The sequence below is a fragment of the Mytilus edulis genome, chromosome 7 (genome assembly GCF_963676685.1).
Source record: "Mytilus edulis chromosome 7, xbMytEdul2.2, whole genome shotgun sequence".
Classification (NCBI taxonomy): Eukaryota; Metazoa; Mollusca; class Bivalvia; order Mytilida; family Mytilidae; genus Mytilus; species Mytilus edulis.
The window spans coordinates 30,301,049-30,324,662 of NC_092350.1; the positions used below are offsets into that span (position 1 = coordinate 30,301,049).

Below are 23,614 nucleotides of genomic sequence, written 5' to 3' on the forward strand. Positions count from 1 at the left end.
TCAGTTTATTTTCGATCTATGAGTTTGACTGTCCCTCTGGTATCTTTCGCCCCTTTTTTATAGGCCTGGAATATCTTTTATGAGTTTCTTCTTCATCATGTACTATAAAGAAGTTTGCCTATGTAAAACTGGAGTTTAATTGTGTTAATTGTGCAAGGGAGACCGGTTGGTATAGTGATAGTTGTAGAAGACATTTATGATTTCATGTTGCTTTTGGCTCTACAGTTGAGATACACGATTTCTCCAATAGTGATCTAAATTAGAGAACAATTCACTAGGTACAATTGGGCATAGCTTCATATACCAGTTTAGTACTTTGCTGCATCTAATTGAGATCTATAGTGAATCATTAGATTATACTTTGTATCCAGAGATACAGATGATGTTTCTTTTTGATTGTATAATGGATGCATATACTTATTTCTTTTATTCTTCTTATATATATATAGAAATATACTAAGAAATTCATCTTATTATTTAGAACATGTAAATTTTGAACAATTACAACATCGGGAGACTACCATTTTGTAGGGTTTGAATTCGAACCCAACACCTTTTGGGGGGTAACAGTAAACATAAAATGGAATATCGACAAATCCCGAGATTTCACATCTGTACTTTGTAACCGTTGGTGAAGTTGTTTTGTCTTTAAGTCCTTGGCAAAAACCACTGCAAAGTAAAAAAAAAAAAAACATTAACAATTTATCAAAACTTTAATAAAAAGCTTAGATTGACGACAATTTGAAATTCGATTATGTACCTTAAATATTTGCACAAAAAGTTGATTGAAGTACGTCTTTGCTTCGATTATTTGCTTTAAAAAATAGGCATGATATTATATAGATTAGACCGTTGGTTTTCCTGTTTGAATGGTTTTACATTAGCAATTTTTGGGGCCCTTTATAGCTTGCTGTTCTGTGTGAGCCAAGTCTCTGTGTTGAAGGCCGTACCTTGACCTATAATGGTTTACTTTCTTTAAATTGTTATTTGGATGGAGAGTTGTCTCACTGGCACTCATAACACATCTTCCTATACCTATATGATATACCACAGTCATCAGTCGGGGAATCTGATTTGCTTCGGCAAGGTTTCTAGACATTGTCAACAATTTATTTCCAGTTTGATTGAATCAATTGTTTCTAGCATTGTCTTATAACAATGAAATGGCAATCGAAATTTCTCGGGTGAATCCGTTACTGGAAAAACTAATATGCTCGGAGAGTTATCGTTGGACTAAAGTCACGTATTATGTTTAGTTTTTTAAGCATACATGCTCGAACTCACCTGTTACAGTTATAAGTTGGACAGTTTAACTTTGCAAATGGCCTAAGGGTCCAGCAATGCCAATTAGTATCCGGATCTTGATAATATGTTTGAATTTTCCTAATGCCCCACGAGCCGGCGCACACACTCTTTTTATCAAAGTCCTTCAAAGCAAAACCTGGGAATTTTGTCGTGTAACGAGGTTTTCTTGTAAATAAATAAAATAAAGATGAATGACAACATAGCCTTCTTAATAAATTATACATTTATAGTGTGTGATAACATTGTGTGAGGGAATTCGACGTTTGGTGTACCACTGTTCACTCCAGTGCAATTTATGACAATACCACTGCATCAATCAGAATTATTTTTTTTGCAGTGTTTTAAGAAATGATTTTGCTTTGTTGTCGCGTATTATTTGTGAAACATTCAATGTTTTAAAAAGGCGAATTTTCTTTATAAAGTCAATGATTATGTTGACTTTTGAAGGCCAAACTTTCTACAGCCTTAAATACGCTAATGAAAGATCCAAAAACTATACCAATACATAACGACATGTTTATGAAATTATAACAAATCTATTGGTTAACAAATTTTTACTCGTTATTGCAAAATAATGAACTTAATATATCTGACATTTTCTCCCTACCCAGTTTACCCCTATACATTTTTATGATGTGGACTGGTCATTGTTATTGAATCGTAGGCAATTTGATTGGATTAAGTTGTTATTAGTTTACCTTCAAACTTGTTTATGCTTTTCATACATGACTATTGATTAATTAGAACGTGCATGAATGTGTACGGTAACTAAAATGACCTTCAAACTGGACACTGGACGAGTCAATATTATGTTTTATCAATGAAAGTTAAGGTATGAAAGGTAAGAATTGCCACTTATTCGATTTTCACAAAATTTTCGGAATATACAGTTGAAAGGTTATTTTTTAAAAGCCTATTGTGAAGAGTAAAGAGAAAGTTTACAAATAATACGTTTTGTTCCATTAAACAAGTCATTTTCGTAAGAGAAATACCGAAATATATTTTACGCACGACTACGGCAGGTAAGATTATTATTTATCATAATAAAAAAAAAGCATTTTTCAGTCTCATTGGAATATGTTGATTAAAATTAATCCCAAACTTAAGAAGTAAGTAACTAAAGTCAAAATATGTCCGATCTGCCTATTTCTGCACATCAAAAGTCAATACGATCGTTTTAAAGTCAATTTCGTTTACCTCACAAAATCTTGTTAGGCACTATAGTAAATTCGTTGCCTTTATTTACGTTACTGATTGAACGTAAGACATGCATTTTGTCTACAAAAGACCCATCATTCGAATTGACATCACTTTCGTATCTACATTTTCAGGAAATGAACTATGTATATTTAGGGGCCAGCTGAAGGACGCCTCCGGGTGCGGGAATTTCTCGCTGCATTGAAGACCTGTTGGTGACCGTCTGCTGTTGTCTGTTCTATGGTTGGGTTGTTGTCTCTTTGACACATTCCCCATTTCCATTCTCAATTTTACTGTTGTATTTTATCCATTTTTTGAATACGGTCTTCCATTAAGTGCATGAATATCTTTAAAACAATAAATTCTTTAAAACTATATAAGTCAGCGCAACTGATATTTAACATTATACATAAACCATACTAGTTTCTTGTAGCATTCCATAACTCTGATTGTTAATAAAGGCTTCTTTTTATTTTTAACATCAGAATTTTCTGGTTAAACTTTCGTCTATAAAATCATTTATAAATGTCCTCTTTAAAAGCAAGTGTGCATTATCATTAATTCACATACCATTTTTGGGGACAGTGTGATTCTAAAACTTGATTATTAAAACTTTTTCAAGAAGTTTGACAATTTTTCTATTAATTTTGTTTGACTCGTAGAATGATTTCAAAATTACGACAAAATAATTTGAAATTTGAATAGAATCATCGTAGACATGACGTAGCTGATGTGACCACTCAAAATATTTTTTGACATCTTGGCGACAGTGCCGCGATAACTATTTAATAGATCTTCCACGACAAAAAATCGTACGATCTGTTGTGACCGGGGCTTTAGTTTGACAATTCTATCATACTAGTATATCATTCATGTATTATGAAGCTGAAAGTAGTGACATATCCCCACTGGTTCCTCCTACCATTCATTACATAGTGAGTGGCCCCGAACAAGGTACTGTGTATACACTTTGATTTCATCTGTATAATCCTGGTACCTTTGATAACTATTTACACCACTGGGTCGATGCCTCTGCTGGTGGACGTTTCGTCCCCGAGGGTATCACCAGCCCAGTAGTCAGCATTGCGGTGTTGACATGAATATCAATTATATGATCATTTTTATAAATTTCCTGTTTACAAAACTTTGAATTTTTCGAAAAACTAAGGATTTTCTTATCCCAGGCATAGATTACCTTAGCCGTATTTGGCACAACTTTTTAGAGTTTTGGATCCTCAATGTTCTTCAACTTTGTATTTGTTTGGTTTATAACTATTTTGATATGAGAGTCACTGATGAGTCTTATGTAGACGAAACGCGCGTCTGGCGTACTAAATTATAATCCTGGTACCTTTGATAACTATTGTCAAAGTTGTTATGCATTTTTGGTATACTATAGTGCAAACAACATAATCTATCATGAATATAAAAAACACTCAAGATGTTCAAGTTAAATAGATTTACTCTAAAGCAAGAATCGTCCTGACTATGCATGAACTACTTGCCATTGGACTTTAAGCAAATGACAATAAGCAATTTATCAATCAAGCAGTGATACAATCTGTGAAAACCTGTATCTTGGCATTGCACAAGGTCATGTTTTTTCTCTGACTGTTTATGACGTCTTTACACTAAATCCATTGGATGTTAGATGTTTTATTTTTTTTATTAGTTGTCAGTTAACTGCGAGTACTATAGATCTGTACCTAGTGTCTTTTTGTTGTTGGAATGTGCAAGTACCCGGACATGTCCACTTGTATTAGTTTTGTCAATCTGATGAGTTAAGCCTTTTTCAACTGATTTGTGTAGTTCGTACTTATGTTGTACTTTTATACCACTGTCCCATGTTAAGAGGAAGGTTGGGGTCCCGCTAACATGTTTAACCCCGCCACAATATGTATGTATGTGCCTGTCAGGAGCTTGTAATTCAGTTGTTGTCGTTTGTTATATGTGATATATATTTATTTTTCGTTCAATTTTTGTACATAAATAAGGAAGTTAGTTTTCTCGTTTGAATTGTTTTACATCGTCATTTCGGGGCTTCTTATAGCTGACTATGCGGCATGGTCTTTGCTCATTGTTAAAGGCTGTACGGTGACCTATAGTTGTTAATTTCTGTGTCAGTTTGGTCTCTTGTGGAGTGCTGTCTCCTTGGCAATCATACCACATTTTTTTTTTATATAGGAATGGAATTGTCTGCATCTGACACACCGTTGCAAGTTTCGGAGCATTGTTATTCCATTGAGAAAACTAGAAGACAGAACTGCAACATTTCAAATCAATATATTTCACTAAAAACTTTTATCACTGTTCTAATTGCTTATCAAATGTTAATATCTTACCCGCAGTATCTCTCCGCCTGTTCATATGCAGCCTGAATTTTTAAGGCAATGGTAGATTTACCTTTAAAGACGTCCCTCCCAGCCTTTTTAACTTGTCTGTAATTTATTAAATGCACATTTAAGTTCTTTTTATTCATCAAATACGACTTCGAACACATTAGTGTCGTTCATTCTGAATAATAAATCAGAAAAAAAATTGAATGATTAATTCTGAGTTTGAATACAACTTTTAATACACTAGTCAAACAAGTTATAAAACAAAACTATGTGCACTTTACTATCGACACTCTCTAACACTGCGGACTAGAATAGATATCATGAAAAAATCTCTGTTTTTAATGATCTTCTATTGCTTATTATTTTTCTGTTCATAGTTTCTATTGATCTTTTTGTTTTTTAACCAAAACAAAACAAAAAAGGTATGAACATTTTTATTTGAGGACAATCAATTAATTCCGATTCTACTACTAATACTGTATATAAAAGATAGGCGAAAGGTACCAGAGGGACACTCAAACTCTGAAGTCGAACATAAACTGGCTAAAAAGTAAAAGACCAACAGACAAACCATAGTAAACATAACACAAACATTAGAAATATGTTTTATACGAGATACCTCAATGATGAATGTACTAAATGAATGAATTTGACAAGTAGTTTTACAGGAGAAAATTTTTGTAAAAGTTAGCAGACACAAACGGATGTCGACGGAAGCCGGACGACGAACGCCAAGTGAAGAGAAATGCTCACTTGGCCCTTTTTGGCTGATGAGCCAAAAAGGATTAATACAGTATAAATGCTACTGATATTCGCATGTAAACAATGCAATAGTTATTATACTATCTAACAAGAATGTGTCCAAAGTACACGGATGCCCCACTCGCACTATCATTTTACATGTTCAATGGACCGTGAAATTGGGTAAAAAATCTAATTTGGCATTTAAATTATAAAGATCATATCATATGGAACATGTGTACTAAGTTTCAAGTTGATTGGACTTAAACTTCATCAAAAACTACCTTGACCAAAAACTTTAACCTGAAACTCACACTTTCTTTTATTATATTCAGTGGACCGTAAAATTGGGGTCAAAAGACTAATTTGGCTTTAAAATTAAAAAGATCATATCATAAGCAACAAGTGTACTAAGTTTCAAGTTGATTGGACTTCAGCTTCATCAAAAACTACCTTGACCAAAAACTTTAACCTGAACGAACGAACAGTTGTAGACGAACGGAGCCACAGACCAGAAAACATAATGCCCCTCTACTATCGTAGGTAGGGCATAAAAAAGAAAATCCTTGGTGTAACTAGGTGCTCTAATGAGTCTGTAATTGCTAACACGACGTCAATGTGTATATATATTTGTAACGATTCTCATTTTGCAAGCATTGTTCGAGTAAGGGTGTAAAATGGGACATTTAACCTACTGTATACAGGGGCGGATCCAGCCATTAAAAAAAGGGGGGGGGGGGTTCGTAGCCCAGGACAAAGGGGGGGGGGGGGTTGGGTTCCAACTACATGTCCCCATTCAAATGCATTGATCGTCCAAAAAAAAGGGGGGTTCCAACCCCCGGAAACCCCCCCCCCCCCCCCTCTGGATCCGCGCCTGGTATAATAAAAGAATAATGTTGACAACTAGGATTTATAATGTTCTAAGTTGAACCAGGTAGAATTAAAGATGTTACAATTCCGAAATAAAGTCCACTGAAACCCACAGACAAGCATGGAAATAACATAGGAATTACAAAAACTCCTAATGAAGTGAGACTGGGGATAGAACGAATAAGATTCTCCAACATTACATGTCTATATTGGCATATGCAAACACGCAAATTCAATAACACAATCTTATTCTAACATAATCGATTAGCAAATGATGAATATAATTTTATCAAGAAAAAACATATATTTAGAATAACAAAATTCAATTTTTAAATGAAATTATGGTTGTTTTTGAAATTTTAGTACTCTCATATATGTAATTAAGTGTCTTTTTGATGTTGGGATGTACAAGTACCATCCCACGTCCAATCTGTATTTTTTTAGATGTATTTATGTTTGTACCCATCTGATGACACAAACCTTTTTCAACTGATTTTATTGTTCGTTCTTATGTTGTACTGTTATACCACTGTCCCAAGTTAGGGAGAGAGTTGAGCGCCCGTTTACATGTTTAACCCTACAACAAATTGTGTGTATGTAATTGAATACATTTTCCTTCCTAGATGTTGAAACGAGAAGATTGTTATTTAAACTCTTTTCTTTAGACATTTTGCTTTTGGCATAGTGCAGGTCAAACCGATAATGAAAAAGGAAAATAGAAAGAGAAACGGAAATATAAAGTAAAACCGAATCTTAGTGAAATAACACATTCTGTTGAACAATTTATTTACACTATTGATCTTGCAAAAGGCAGGCTGATAACATCATTAGGGTCAATATCCCTAATGCGCCTTGAAATGAGGAATCAAAAGTTGTGTGTAAACAAAAAATCTCTGTATAGTGATATTTGACACGTTTCTATGATAAAAAAAGTGACTGAGCTTAACAATTTGTGTTGATTTAGAAAGTAGGGAACATGTGTAAAAACTACGGAGCTATTAAATGTGTTCAAAGTGTTAAATTTTCAAAGAACTTATTGTGTTAAAAAATGTATTTTTTTACCACGAGGAGCCGCATCACGAAAGGATTCTCGGGGTTTGATAATTTACGAAAATTTAACCACATATGTGAAAATATCACGGCTTCGAAACGAGCTATCATACATATCCAAGTTTACGATTTGGACTGAGTTACAGGAAAAAACGTAACCATTACCGCCTATGTAAAAACAATTAAAGATATTGACCCATATATGAAAGTTTAAAAAAAACCAGGTTGAAATTGCATAATAAACAGTGAAGAGCTTTGTCAGTTTTTTTTATATTTCATATTTGTTAGAAATAAAGGCAACAGTAGTATACCACTGTTCGAAAGTATTAAATCGATTGATAGAAAAAAATCCGGGTTACAAGCTAAACCGAGTGAAACATATCAATTACAAGAGAAAAAACAACGAAACAATAGAAACACTGAAGTGGAACAAAAAACAAAAGACAATGCAACACACACAGAAACGAACTATAAGATATCAACTGCCATTTTCCTGACTTGGTACAGGACATTTCAAGAAAATACTGTGGGTTGAACCTGGTTGTGTGGCTAGACAAACCTTGCGCTTTTATGGCAATGTTAGATATAACACTAAAATGACAACATTACGTGACAGAACTACAGTACAAATAAACGCAAGAACATTCAGGACAGAAAACACACACAAATAACCAATATAATAATACATTTTGACATGCTAATAGTTTTCAAAGGTACCAGATTAATAATTTAATACGCCAGACACGCGTTTCGTCTACATAAGACGCTCAGATCAAAATACTAAGAAAGCCAAACAAGTAAAAAGTTAAAGAGCATTGATGATCCGAAATCCCAAAAAGTTGTGCCAAATATGGCTAAGGTTGTCTATGCCTGTGATAAGAAAATCCTTAGTATTTAGAATAATTCATACTTTTGCAAACATTAAAAAAAATATCAACTCTCCAAACTCAACAAATATTTTGTCAATCAAAAAGTCCAGCTTTAGGATAATATCCTCTTTAGTATACGTTCTGGTAATTTCGGTATTGTTCTTCACAACAACATTTGTATCTACGATTCCCATTTTTTCTGCTAATGAGATGATGGAGTCGATCTTTCAATAATTGAGCATGGAGAACAATATTGTAAAGCGTAGAAAAAGCAAAAGTTTTAATGCTGCTGCAAAATTGCAGAGAATGTGATATAAGCTAAGCAGTAGATCTTCAGATTTTTTGAGAATCCACATCTGGTTAACACCACTGGTAGAATATATCTCGTAAAATCATCTTTAAGTTTACGAAATTTTTCAACAACAAGCGATAATAAAACATGTAACAATGTAGTAACAGTGACATATGATAAATAAACAAAACAATCACGCAAGATCTAAGAATGGAAAAATTGATTGTTTGTATATGCTATTGTATCTGTAATAGCTTACTGTTTGGCCTCATAAACATCCCAAGTCGTTTTGCTATGGTTCAAGCTATTAAACAGTGACGTAAATAAAGGCAACAATACTAAACCGGTGTTCAAAAGTCAAAAATCGATTTAGGGAAAACCAGCCCGTGTTACATACTACAACCGAAGGAAACGCATCAACAATAAGAGGGAAACACAGGAAGAACATAAACACAGAAGTGCAACAAAAAAAAAATGCCAACATACATAGTCAGAAACGAACTATTTGATTACAACTTCCATATTTCTGACTCGGTATAGGACGTTATTAGAAAAATATGATGCGTTGAACCTGATTTAATGGCTAGTCAAATCTCCTGTTTTATGACAATGTTAAAATATATCGCTAAAATGACAACACTACGTGGCAGAAATACAGCAAAAACATACGGAAGAACATTAATCCCAGAGTAACGCTAAACATTCAAACCGCAGAACAACAACGACCATCTTCCATCAACTCAGACATCACATCATACCAAAAACAGTGACGCGCCATGTAACTAACATGCAATCTCGAACTTAATACAACTATTTTCAAAATACTCGTCCAAACAATTTTCATGACAATAATGTAATGGAGAGGCAATTTTATAATTTTTCGAAATCAAACAATTTGACTTTACAGAATGGTTTTACACTAGTAATATTTGGGGCTCTTTATAGCTTGCTGTTCGGTGTGAGCCTAGGCTCCGTGTTGAAGACCGTACCTCGACCTATAATAATTTACTTTCATAAATTGTGACTTGGATGGAGAGTTTTCTTATTGGCACTCATACCACATCTTCCTATATATATATCTAACCGAAACAGGAACATCATAAATAAATACATAAATGTTGCTTGTACAGAATAACGTAAAAACAATAACGATCAGAACAGTTTCTATGTAATCAAAATTTGCAAAATACAATATGTTTTGTTAGCTTATTTCACATTTACATAACTAACATCTTTATTTTGCAATTTAAATATACACAGCAAAAATAAAGTAAAACCAAATCTTAGCGAAATAACGCATTATGTCTTACAACTGATTTACATTATTGATCATAGAAAATGATGACATTATCACATATGTATTTCAACAGGTGGAACATTGGATATATAGATAAAAGATGTTTGTGTCAAATTTATGTTTGTTATTGAATTTTGAATACTGACAAAAATTGGAAAACTATGGGTCATAAAAAAATATCGCACATTGATATTGCAAATGACACATTTGGTCTTGGTGCTTACTAACTTATATTGACAAAAGCTCTTTTTTAATATATTATTAATGTTTTATTTGAAAAGTTATATTTTCTTTGAAGAGACAACATAAACAGAGACCGCTTTCTTGTATATATCAACTATATATTTATCGCAGATTTGTTATGTTATGTTGTTTAGGTGATGGCGTTTCCAGTTTATTTTCGCCTAAAATGAGTTTCAATGTCCCTCTGCGTGTTATCTTTCGCCGCCCTTTTGTTCTTTAAATATAAGTCTCTGAGAAAAAAAAGGTCCATTAAAACTAAGCTAACAAATTGAAAACCGGATCTTATCAGAGACAAAAACTTAACAACTTATGTTATACTTTATAACAGACTACACACCCAAAATACCACCAAATTGGGTTTGTAGTTTAAGTTGACACAGCATTGGTTGATATAAATTTATAAACATGTTTTTAAAAGATTGTATCATATTTTATAGACAATTCTTTATCATTTATTAGTTGATACAGCATTATCCAGACATCGTTTAAGTCGCAAAGTAAACTTAGAGCGTCCATTTGTATAAAGTTTTATATTAAAAAAAAGCTGGATGCTTAATATCTTGCATGCAAGTACCTTATGTTTCAAACAATATCTTTTTCGTATCCCCATTGTCCTTGACTCGTGTTTCCCGTTTTTACTTAATATTATTAATGATATGAAAACTATAGATGTATATTGGCATCTTGCAACGTCAACATGTCCGTCGAACAGAGCTCATCTCGGCTTATTTAATGGATCAGTGACCAAGGATAAACTTTAGGGGATGCGGTCTTTTTCTATTATACTTTAAGCACTTAGTCTGATATTGAAAAATAAACTTCTGCTGGTTTTTTTTGTATGTGTACGAAATAGTTGGTTTGTTTCTTAAATACGAAGGTTTAACTTTAGTTGGTGCATTAAATGATTGTAAGGTGTATGTGTATGTCTGTCAGACTTTATCTGACCTTGAACTAAATGTCATTGATAAATCATAATGTTAAGTTAATGTACGTGGTACTTGTAATAAAAATGTTATTCCTAAAAGGGCATTACCTTTCAAATTCATGTTCACCGATATGACTCAAATTCTCATATTTGATAAATAAGACACTAAAACGTATATCCAAATTATGAAAATTTTTAAATAGTTTTACGATGTCGAGATTCGACAATAAGAATCAGCATTTCGTGTGTATTTTATTCTAGACGCCATCTAACTAACCATCGAGGTGAACTCCGAAGACTAGAGACGGTCATTTAATCTGATATAAACATAGATATGAATTGATAGAACACTCTTGTAATTGGATTTTTCTAGGTCTGATTGATTCATATTTTAGGTTAAAATATGTTAAAATCTTTTTTTCCTGTGTAAGAATGATTTTTTTGTAGATCGAATCAGTCAACCAAATGCCAAATGGTTTGCACTTATTTAACTTCCAATGTAGATATTCTTTTGTATTTGCATAGCTGAATATGACTAGTTTATGCGTAACCCATCTGTAGATTATGGGTTTAATTAAAGTTTACAAGAATTTTGACAATACTAAACCAAATTGGCTGCTAAAAGCGAATCATTATATCACAATTTCACTTTTATCAATGATTAAACAAGAACAAATCATTTTATTTCTATTTCTCATAGCTAATGCCCCTTAAAGACTGTCATCTTTAAATCAATGTTAGAAATGCAGGCAAACCATTCGAGAGTGTAAACTCTTTTCTAAATAATAATACATCAAACGATTTGTTAGTACTAGTATATCAATACATTATTGCATGCCTCATTGTGGTCTAGTTGTTCCAAACCTAGTTGTTGAATAATGTTCTCAATATAGGTCTGGAATAACATCTTATAGGCCTAGCATATCTTTGATGGTTTCCTCTTCTTCATGGACTATGAAGAAGTTGTTGTCGTTAAATTTGAATTGCCTATGTATTATATTGAATATAAACACATTATAGATACAAAACACTCATCAGTGACGCTCGAATAGAAAAAAAGTTAAAAAGGCCAAATAAAGTACGAAGTTGAATAGCACTGAGGACCAACATTCCTAAAAGATTTGTCAAATACAGCTAAGGTAATCTCTTCCTGAGGTAGAAAAGCCTTAGTATTTCAAAAATGAAAAAGTTTTATAAACAGTTTGTTTATAAATATGACCATATCAATGATAATTCATGTCAGCATAGAAGTGCTGACTTCTGGGCTGGTGACACCCTCGGGGAATTAAAACTCCAACAGCAATGGCATCGACCAAGTGGTTGTAAATAAACTCATCATAGATACCATGATTAAGTTTTGTATTTACGCTAGACGCGAGTTTCTACTTTAGAATCTGGAGATACGGACGATGTTTCTTTTTGATTGTATCTTAGTGAATTGTTGTAAAATGGATGTATATACTTATTTCTTTTATTCAAATATATATGGAGAAATATACTAATAAATCCGTTTTATTATTTAGAACATGTAAATTTGGAACAATTACAACATCGGGAGACTACCATTTTGTAGGGTTTGAATTCGAACCCAACACCTTTTGGTGGGTAACAGTAAACATAAAATGGAATATCGACAAATCCCGAGATTTCACATCTGTACTTTGTAACCGTTGGTGAAGTTGTATTGTCTTTAAGTCCTTGGCAAAAACCACTGCAAAGTAAAAAACCAAAAATACACATAAACAATATTATCAAAATTTAAAAAGCTTAGATTGACGATAATTTGAAATTCGATTATGTACCTTAAATATTTGCACAAAAAAGTTGATTGTAGTAAGTCTTTACATCGATCATTTGCTTAAAAAATAGGCATGATATACCAAAGGCATCAGTCAATAACACTGTTGCTGACTTCTAAGCCCTTTGATAACTGATGGAGGTGTTTCCATGGCACGCATACCATATACTTAAATTGAAAATGCCTTCACAAAATAACAAAATCGATTAAAATACAAACAGTCTACAAAACACAAAATAGAAAAAAAGAAGACTGAACAACACGAACCTCACCAAAAAAACCCGGGGGATCTGATGTGCTCCGGAAAGGTTAACATACATTGTCAACTGTATCAATTGTTTCGAGCATTGTCTTATAATTTAATTTTGGATGTAACGTGTCTTCTGATTGACTGACGTTGTTTAGTTTATCAGCCCAAAGACATAATTAAGTCATGTGACCGTGACGTCATCAACGTTTTTTCATGGTTATCTCCAATTAAAAATGGTTGTTTAAAATTAAATTATAAGAAATAACTGTAATACTTTATACAAAGCAAAATGAGGATGTTAAATTTGATGTATGCCTTTTTATGCTTCCTCGTTACATTTGTTGTTTTTATAGTGATTAAGATGATAACACAATGTTGACTGCTGTACCCCTATTTTTGACATTTTTACTCTTTTAGTGTGTTTGTTTTGTTCACGCATCGTTGACAATGTAATGGAATTTGATGCGACTGTCATATAAGTGAGAGGTTTAGCTAGCTATAACACCAGGTTCAATCCACCATTTTCTACATTAGAAAATGCCTGTACCAAGTCAGGAATATGACAGTTGTTATCCATTCGTTTGATGTGTTTGGACTTTTGATTTTGCCGTTGATTTTTTTACTTTCCTTTTTGAATTTTCCTCGGAGTTCAGTATTTTTGTGTTTTTACTTTTTATCTGCCTATTCGAAATAACATAAAAAAATATATGGTGCACACACAGGCGCGGATACAGAGCTGGAAGCAGGTGGAGTGGGGAGATGAGAAATGTTTTTGAACACTACTTAAGTTTTCTTGTTATACCAAACATATGTTTTTCAATAAATGGCACACTTTTTGTTCGTCCGGCATATGGTTACTCTAAATAAACTTTTGATTAGTTTAATTATTTAATTACAGATCGTATCTACCCGTTTTACAATTGCTGTATCACCCCTTATCTAGTCGGGAAAATAACTAGGTGGATTCCAGTTTTCATTTAGAATGCTATACATTTAAGCACTAGGTACAGATGAGGAGATAAAGTTTGCAATATCCTTAGATTAAGCAAGTGTCATTTTCTATAAACAAAAATATATAAAGTTTCTGAATACATAAATAAAACAAAACGTTTTGAAATCTAGTATATGTATATATATTATATATTTATACTTATACTTTTTTTTTTAAATATGATGTAAAATCGAGTGGATTGTCCGTTGTAATTGATTGTGGTCGAACGTGTGTGTTGGTTCCAGTGACTGTCTAGAAAAGTAAATAAGAGTTGACTGTTTTTGTCGTTTGTTTTTTTTTTGTTTTTTTTGTTTTTTTTCCCTCGCTTTTTATTGTTTTCCTTTATTTTATTTGTTTTGTATTTTTTGTATTTTTTTTTATTATTATTTTTTTTTTTGCGTGTGTGTGTGTGTTTATTTATTCAATGTATCATATGCTACCATAAAATGAATATACTGTTGGCACGTAATATTGTATGTTAAATAGATTTTTTTTTGTTTTTTTTAGGGAGACGGATTTATAAAAGTTTTTCCAAACTTGTTTCCGAATCCCATATTTGAACTTTATGTAACATTGTAATATTTGTCTTGACATTTTTCATTAATAAATACTGTTTAAACTAAAAATATATGATATGGTCAAAAAGTATTTTTCTTCAAATCAAGCTTACTAAAAACGTCGTTTTAATCATTAAACCAACAAAGTATTAAAATACAGGGATACCTGCCTTTGATTGTCTTAATTATATCCTTTGATTCTCTAATTATCAAGTTACCCTCAGGCCAATGCAATTATGACATGTGTATATTTAAAGGAGTGTAGCGACAACGTGTCACCCTATTCAGTGCTAGATATTCAATTTATAGTAAAGATAACAACATTAAAACAAGAAATGGTAAATACAAAAATTATTTCAAGATTTTTAAGCGGAGGGGGGGGGGGGGGGGGGCTAAATCCGCTAGTGGCACACTTTAAATAACCCGCGTTGTGCACCACATTTTTTTTTATTATGTAATTTCTTTACAGACAGAAAAAATATTACATATTCATAAGTCATTCCTTAAATAACAGTGAAACGGCAATCGAAATTTCTCAGGTGATTCCGCTACTCTACTTTTTCTTAGATGACGGTACGGAACCGACCGAGTTGTGACGAATGAGTGAAATGCCAGTTATAGCTATTATACGGAACCGACCGAGTTGTGACGAATGAGTGAAATGCCAGTTATAGCTATTATACGGAACCGGCCGAGTTGTGACGAATGAGTGAAATGCCAGTTATAGCTATTATACGGAACCGACCGAGTTGTGACGAATGAGTGAAATGCCAGTTATAGCTATTATACGGAACCGGCCGAGTTGTGACGAATGAGTGAAATGCCAGTTATAGCTATTATACGGAACCGGCCGAGTTGTGACGAATGAGTGAAATGCCAGTTATAGCTATTATACGGAACCGGCCGAGTTGTGACGAATGAGTGAAATGCCAGTTATATCTATTATACGGAACCGGCCGAGTTGTGACGAATGAGTGAAATGCCAGTTATAACTATGATACGGAACCGGCCGAGTTGTGACGAATGAGTGAAATGCCAGTTTTAACTATGATACGGAACCGGCCGAATTGTGACGAATGAGTGAAATTCCAGTTATAACTATTATAATCTTCTTATAACTTTTCGATTTCGTTTAAACGTTATATGTTCTAACCATATTCATTAATGCGAGTGGTATTGAAAATAGAAAATAAGAATTCGAAATGTTTTCTAAATTTAATAGTGGCGGGAAAAATTAAAAACCTGAACTATTTCTTAAGGATGTAAAGACCAAAAAATAATAGTTGACGAAACAAATTGGAAAACTTATATGCTCGGAGAGTTATCATGGAACTTAAGTCACGTATTATGTTTAGTTTTTTAAGCATACATGATCGAACTCACCTGTTACAGTTGTAAGTTGGACAGTTCAACTTTGCAAATGGTCTAAGAGTCCAGCAATGCCAATTAGTATCCGGATCTTGATAATATGTTTGAATTTTCCTAATGCCCCACGAGCCAGCACACACACTCTTTTTATCAAAGTCCTTCAAGGCAAAACCTGGGAATTTTGTCGTGTAACGAGGTTTTCTTGCAAATAAATAAAATAAGATTGATGACAACATAGCGTTCTTAATAAATTATGCATTTAGTAGATTCGTGTCTTAGATTATTGAGGAGCCTCGGTGGCTAAGCGGTTTTAGTAGTTACAACTGTAATCACTATCCAGTCAACACTGAGGATGTGAGTTCGAACCCCGTCCATGCGGGTGCACACGACTCTAGTCTTAATTCCTGAATAGGATTATCAGTTTTCCTATCAAAGGTCGGTGATTTACTCCGGGAACTCCGGCTTCCTCCATCAATAAAAGCTGAATGAAACCATGATTTAGCCAAAATGTGGGGCTTAAAAGTGGCGTTCAAACACCAACAATCAATTTTATATCAGTGTGTCGTTCTTTGTCTGTCTCAGAAACATAGCTACCCTTTATATAACTAAATTCGTTTATACATTCAAGTGTGGAGGTCAGAAAATTGTCAAACATGCTATTATTTGTGAATTGTCTTAAAAATACCAGGCTTTATACTTTTGAACGCCAGACATGCGTTTCATTTACAAAAGACTCATTATTCGAATTGGACATCTACATTTTTAGTAAATTATGTAATTCAGCGCAACTGAAATTAAGTCATAAATCATACTAGCTTTTTGTATTATTCAATAAAATTGTATATATGTCAACTTTAAGCAACAATTCACTTTCATTAATAAACATGATACTATTTATTGGAACAGTGTGATTCTAAAACTTGATTATCATAACTTTCAGAGAAGTATAAACACTGTTTACTAATTTTGTTTGACTCGTAGATTGATTTCCAAATTCCGACAAAATCATTCGAAATTTGAATATTAATGATTACAGATAGTTCACTTCAAGAATTTGATCTTATATTCCATGGAGAGAGACACTAACATTCCTAATTCCGTTGACTAGTGTAACAGTTCTATCATATATCAGTCATTTATTATGAAGCTGAGAATAGTGACCTATATCAGTGGCTCATCCATACATAGGGAGTGACCCTCAATTAGGTACGGTGACTTCATCTGCGTTGTCAAAGTTATTATTAATTTTTGGTATACTATAGTTTAACCTACAATGAATATAAACAAACACTCAAGATGTACAAGTTATAATGATTTACTCTAAATCAAGGATTCAATTTGTCTTGAACATGCATGAACTACTTGCCACTGGACGTTAATCAACTGATAACCAGCAATTAATTAATCAAGCAATGATAGGGATGGAATTATATTCCTCTGGTTCATCGTACATTGTAGCAAGTTTGGGAGAATTGTAATTCCTTTGAGTAAACAAGTCATTAGCAGATAGAACTACAATATTTTAAATCATCACATTTCACTCAAAACTTTTATCACTTCTAATTGCTTATCAAATATTAATATCTTACCCGCAGTATCTCTCCGCCTGTTCATATGCAGCCTGAATTTTCAAGGCAATGGTAGATTTACCTTTAAAGACGTCCCTCCCAGCCTTTTTAACTTGTCTGTAATTTATTTAATGCACATTTAAGTCCTTTTTTATTCGTCAAATACGAATTCGAACAAATTAGTTTCTTTCATTTTGCATAATAAAACTCAGAAAACAAGAATGTGTCCCCAGTACACGAATGCCCCACTCGCACTATCATTTTCTATGTTCAGTGGACCGTGAAATTGGGACAAACCCTCTAATTTGGCATTAAAATTTAAAAGATCATATCATAGGGAACATGTATACTACGTTTGAAGTCGATTGGACTTCAACTTCATCAAAAACTACCTCGACCAAAACTTTAACCTGAAGCGGGACAGACGGACGAACGAACGGACGAACGAACAGACGGACGAACGGACGCACAGACCAGAAAACATAATGCCCCTCTACTATCGTAGGTGGGGCATACAAATAATATTGAATGATTAATTCCGAGTTTGAATAAAACTTTTCCTCCCCTAGACAAACAAGTCATACAAAAAGCAAGAGGCTGTAATGAGTTTTCGTCGTTCACCATGGTCTATATGCACTTTGAACTATCGACACTCTCTAACATAGAATAGAATTCATGACAAAATTCTTGTTTTAGTTGATTTTGTATTACTGATAATTTTTTCTGTTTATAATTTCTATCGATATTTTTTTTTTTTTTTTTTTTTACCAAAAAACAAAACAAAAAAGTGTATGAAATTTTTATTTGAGGGCAATCAATTCATTCCGATTCTAGTACTAATACTGTCTATAAAAGATGGACGAAAGGTACCAGAGGGACACTCAAACTCATAAGTCGAAAATAAACTGGCTAAAAAGTAAAAGACCAACAGACAAACCATAGTAAACATAACACAAACATTAGAAATATGTTTTATACGAGATACCTCAATGATGAATGTACTAAATGAATGAATTTGACAAGTAGTTTTACAGGAGAAAATTTTTGTAAAAGTTAGCAGACACAAACGGATGTCGACGGAAGCCGGACGACGAACGCCAAGTGAAGAGAAATGCTCACTTGGCCCTTTTTGGCTGATGAGCCAAAAAGGATTAATACAGTATAAATGCTACTGATATTCGCATGTAAACAATGCAATAGTTATTATACTATCTAACAAGAATGTGTCCAAAGTACACGGATGCCCCACTCGCACTATCATTTTACATGTTCAATGGACCGTGAAATTGGGTAAAAAATCTAATTTGGCATTTAAATTATAAAGATCATATCATATGGAACATGTGTACTAAGTTTCAAGTTGATTGGACTTAAACTTCATCAAAAACTACCTTGACCAAAAACTTTAACCTTAAACTCCCACTTTCTTTTATTATGTTCAGTGGACCGTAAAATTGGGTTCAAAAGACTAATTTGGCTTTAAAATTAAAAAGATGATAATTATCATAAGCAACAAGTGTACTAAGTTTCAAATGATTGGACTTCACCTTCATCAAAAACTACCTTGACCAAAAACTTTAACCTGAACGGACGGACGCACAGACGCACGAACAGACGAACGGAGCCACAGACCAGAAAACATAATGCCCGTAGGTGGGGCATAAAAAAGAAAATCCTTGTTGTAACTAGGTGCTCAATGTCAACGTCAATGTGTATATATATTTGTAACGCTTCTCATTTTGCAAGCATTGTTCGAGTAAGGGTGTAAAATGGGACATTTAACCTACTGTATAATAAAAGAATAATATTGACAACTAGGATTTATCATGTTCTCAGTTGAACCAGGAAGAATTAAGCATGTTACAATTCCGAAATAAAGTCCACTGAAACCCACAGACAAGCATGGAAATAACATAGGAATTACAAAAACTCCTAATGAAGTGAGACTGGGGATAGAACGAATAAGATTCTCCAACATTACATGTCTATATTGGCATATGCAAACACGCAAATTCAATAACAAAATCTTATTCTAACATAATCGATTAGCAAATGATGAATATAATTTTATCAAGAAAAAACATATATTTAGAATAACAAAATTCAATTTTTAAATGAAATTATGGTTGTTTTTGAAATTTGAGTACTCTCATATATGTAATTAAGTGTCTTTTTTTAGATGTATTTATGTTTGTACCCATCTAATGAGTTAAACCTTTTTCAACTGATTTTATTGTTCGTTCTTATGTTGTACTGTTATACCACTGTCCCAGGTTAGGGAGAGAGTTGAGTGCCCGTTTACATGTTTAACCCTGCAACATAGTGTGTGTATGTGCCTTTCCCAAGTCAGGAGCCTTTAATTCAGTGGTTGTCGTTTGTTGCTGTGTAACATATTGTTTTCGTTCATTTCTTTTCTTCATAAATTGGACTGTTAGTTACCAATTTTCAATTGTTTTACATTTGTCATTTCGGGGCCTATAATGAGTATTTGGTTTGCGCATTGTTGAAAGCTGTACGGTGACATATAGTGTCATTTGGTTTCTTGTGGAGAGTTATTTCATTGACAATCATGCCACATCTTCTTTTGTTTTATACAGGCTTAAAAACACAGTGATCACCAAATACTAGAAACAAAAGTCGTATTCATTTTAATGATAGATATATATCTTAATATTTGAACCTAGCTATCTTGGTTTTGCTTATGTTCGGACTTAAAAGAGTAAAAATTACGTAATGTACGTAATGAGGAGGAATTTTTATTATGAAATGAATTACTTAAGGTTGATGGATAAATGGTTTTCTTGGTATCTTTTTCGAGGCTTATTTCCGAAGAATAAAAAAGAATTATCATTAATTTCGCCAAGAAAACTCTATACACCATGTTTTCTTCTTATTGGTGTTGTGCGGTTTATATACTCGCTTAAGGTCTAGTTAATATAGATTATAACACTATGTACATCGAGTGTAATACAGTATTTCTCCAATTGATTCAGTTGATAGATACAATTTTAAACGTTAATATTCGGGGGTTGAAACTATTTCTCTTAAATAATGATTTTTAGACGTAAGGAAGACAGCCTCCAACTTTTCTTTTCAATGATCGAGAAATAGGTGTGTTCTTTGTATGTGCCTTGCGTCAGTTAGTGTTGTGGGAAACTGTTGAGAATCGCGACTTGATATATTTCTAGTAGTCTTGTCTTTGTAATTTATCAATGTGTTACATTTTCTATGTTTGATTTTCCATCAGCTGCAAATCCTTTCATTTTTTTCTTAGGTATTGTTGATATATTTGTATTGTTTTATATTATTTCGAAGAATCAGTAAAAGACATACCTAGGCATAGAAAACTTTGGCAGTAAAAATTTGAGTCTTTCATCAACCTTCACACTGTTACTTCTTAGCGTTGACCTTTCACTAGGGAGAAGGCATTTATTCTCAGTGCCATCAACATAAACTACACTATACAATACTGATAAAAGTACTGCATATTCCTGAAAAACAATGAAAACTCCCTATTACCGGCTATTGGTAGTGAATATACACCATATAATATATCAAACGAGACGGTTTTTTTTCGACACAGAAGGTATGTAGATATAAATAAAAATATATGTCAAAGTGCCAATGAGAAAACTCTCAATCCAAAACACAATGTATAAAAAGTATGTAATTATAGGTCAAAGTACGGCTTTCAACACGGAGCCTTGACCATACACATTTTTTAGCTGTAATACAATACTGCGACTTCTAGTATCATGAACAGCTACCCATTTTGTCTACTCTTAAAAAAAAAGAATATGGAACACAAGTTTTACTCTTTGGATAATTATGCTCTTGTAATCATTGACCCTTTCTGTGTTCATGTGATCTGATTTTGTTAGCTTAGGTAGTTCTTCAGTCATGCACATTAGCCCTCATTGTCTTACAATCATACCACTTCAACCAGTTATATTAAAAAGTAATTAAATTATATAAAACGATAAACTGAGAGCTCCGATTAAATATCGTCTAGTGGGCAATATTTCAGTCACATTTAAGGCGATAATTTGATATCATATGTTCATGAACGGTACTTTGTACAAAACTTTATTTCAAATTTTAAAAAGTATATCTAGATTATCAAATACAAATCAGAAAATTAAGTAAAAATTCTTACCTTCAAATGCATAATGTCTCGTTTCTTTTTCTACTTTTGTGAATTTATGCATGTTTATTTTCATACCTAATGTGCTTGTTCAAACTGTTGCAGGATATGAACTTTGTTGTAAAGTAAATCATCTTAACTACATACGGTTGATTTGTAATTTATAAATTCTCATATATCTAATATATTATGACTTACGTATTAATATAAGTAATTTATTCATTTAGCTAGGAATTTGAACACTGCATATATAATGTAGAATATGCAATACAGTATATCTATAAATAATAAACGCACAAATCCTTGTGTACTTTTGACTTGTAGACGACGTTATTTTCACTGTACCATCTGCTTGAAGCAGGAACTATGTAAATCGTTTTCAATGAAATTTTTCTTTCATCTCAAAAAATGTAACAGAAAAGAAAGGATTTGGCGAATTTTTAAAACATGAGCTCAACTTTATGTTGAATGCAAATATAATAGTTATAATTCGCTCATGATTATATGTTTGGCAAGAGCACCTAGTTATCTCAAAGTTTTTTGGGCGTGATTTTGTTCCTTGTCATATGATAAAAATTCAAGAACTTGTGTTTCTTACATAAAAGAAATGAAGTTAAAGGTTTCAAACAACAAAGATAAAGTAAATCCCTCGGAAATATTATGAACGCCACCATGATTTCGATGACTTTATGGCCAAGTACCAATATCTATACATATATGAAAGAACGCAGCTAATATGTTGAACTTTTTGTAATAACAATACCTTTCTAGTTTAATCGATTGCAGCATCCCAGAGTTCGTCTTGTTTTTGTAGTTGTTTTCTCACCTCAGAGTAAAGATTTTCGTACGCTTTTACTGTTTTTAATGCTGTTTCATTGTTATTTACTTCTGTGGTTGTCCGTTATTTTTTTATTTATAGTTTTTGCTTGCAAAATGTTATCGGTTTCCTCTTTTTTAAAGTATTGATATATATTTTAAATTTGCATCGATAAGACATCTTATTTTTCGTTTTTGTTGTCAATATTATGGAATTCCATGCAAATGTCGTACAGGTGAGAGATTAAGCTAGCTATAAAATCAGGTTTAACCGACCATTTTCTAGATAAGAAAATGCCTGTACCAAGTCAGACTATGACAATTGTTTACCCTTCGTTTGATGTTTATGAGCTTTTGATTTGCGAATTGATATTGGACTTTCCGTTTTGAATAATAATAATAATAATAATAAATTCTTTATTTAAAGAGGGTAAACTCAGTTAGTGAATGGCCATTGGAGTGCTGTATATTTGCAATTTTACTTTTTAAATACTTCATTTCATTATACTAATGTTGAAATTGTTTTCCCACGACTTCAAGTTGTTGTCGTTATACATTCTGATTTCGAACCTGTTTTAGGACATTTATTGGTAGATACCTGAACCAAAACATGTTTTATGACATTGTCTGTTTTTCTATGTAAAAAAAAAATGCTTGTGGACACTTTTCGGTAGCTCTCTGTACCAGAAGATGTTTTAGAACATGTGTCAGTAGTTGTCGATACCGGAAGTTTTAGAACATTTTGCAGTATATTTATGCAACAAAAATGTTTACGACATCTAGTTCTCTGTACAAAAGATGTCTTAGAAAACATTTGCCTGTAGTTTTGTCTTCTAGAACCTGTTTTTGGACATCTGTCAGTAGGTTTCGGTATATGAAAATGTTTAATGACAGTTGGCAGCAATTCTGTGTGCTAGAACTTTAGGACTGTGTCTGTAGTTCAACGTAAAATAACCTGCTTAATGATACTTGCCAGTAGCTTTCTGTACAAGAT

General features: G+C 32.9%; 1 protein-coding gene across 3 annotated transcripts; it reads right to left on the reverse strand.

Moving 5' to 3' along the window:
* Window positions 1–415: 415 nt before the first annotated feature.
* On the reverse strand, window positions 416–21,942 carry LOC139482845 (uncharacterized). 3 transcript variants are annotated; one of them, XM_071266887.1, is made up of 5 exons: window positions 21,817–21,942; window positions 20,994–21,151; window positions 4,845–4,940; window positions 1,285–1,470; window positions 416–669 (listed from the first exon to the last, which is right to left on the reverse strand). In XM_071266887.1, the coding sequence occupies exons 1-5, from the start codon at window positions 21,826–21,828 to the stop codon at window positions 474–476; spliced, it is 648 nt and encodes a 215-aa protein (XP_071122988.1). In that variant the 5' UTR covers window positions 21,829–21,942; the 3' UTR covers window positions 416–473. The 3 variants fall into 3 exon arrangements, with proteins under 3 accessions (XP_071122988.1, XP_071122987.1, XP_071122985.1); XM_071266886.1 differs by lacking the exons at window positions 1,285–1,470; window positions 4,845–4,940 and adding exons at window positions 16,108–16,293; window positions 17,682–17,777; XM_071266884.1 differs by lacking the exons at window positions 416–669; window positions 1,285–1,470; window positions 4,845–4,940 and adding exons at window positions 12,625–12,839; window positions 16,108–16,293; window positions 17,682–17,777.
* Between the last annotated feature and the right edge of the window lie 1,672 nt (window positions 21,943–23,614).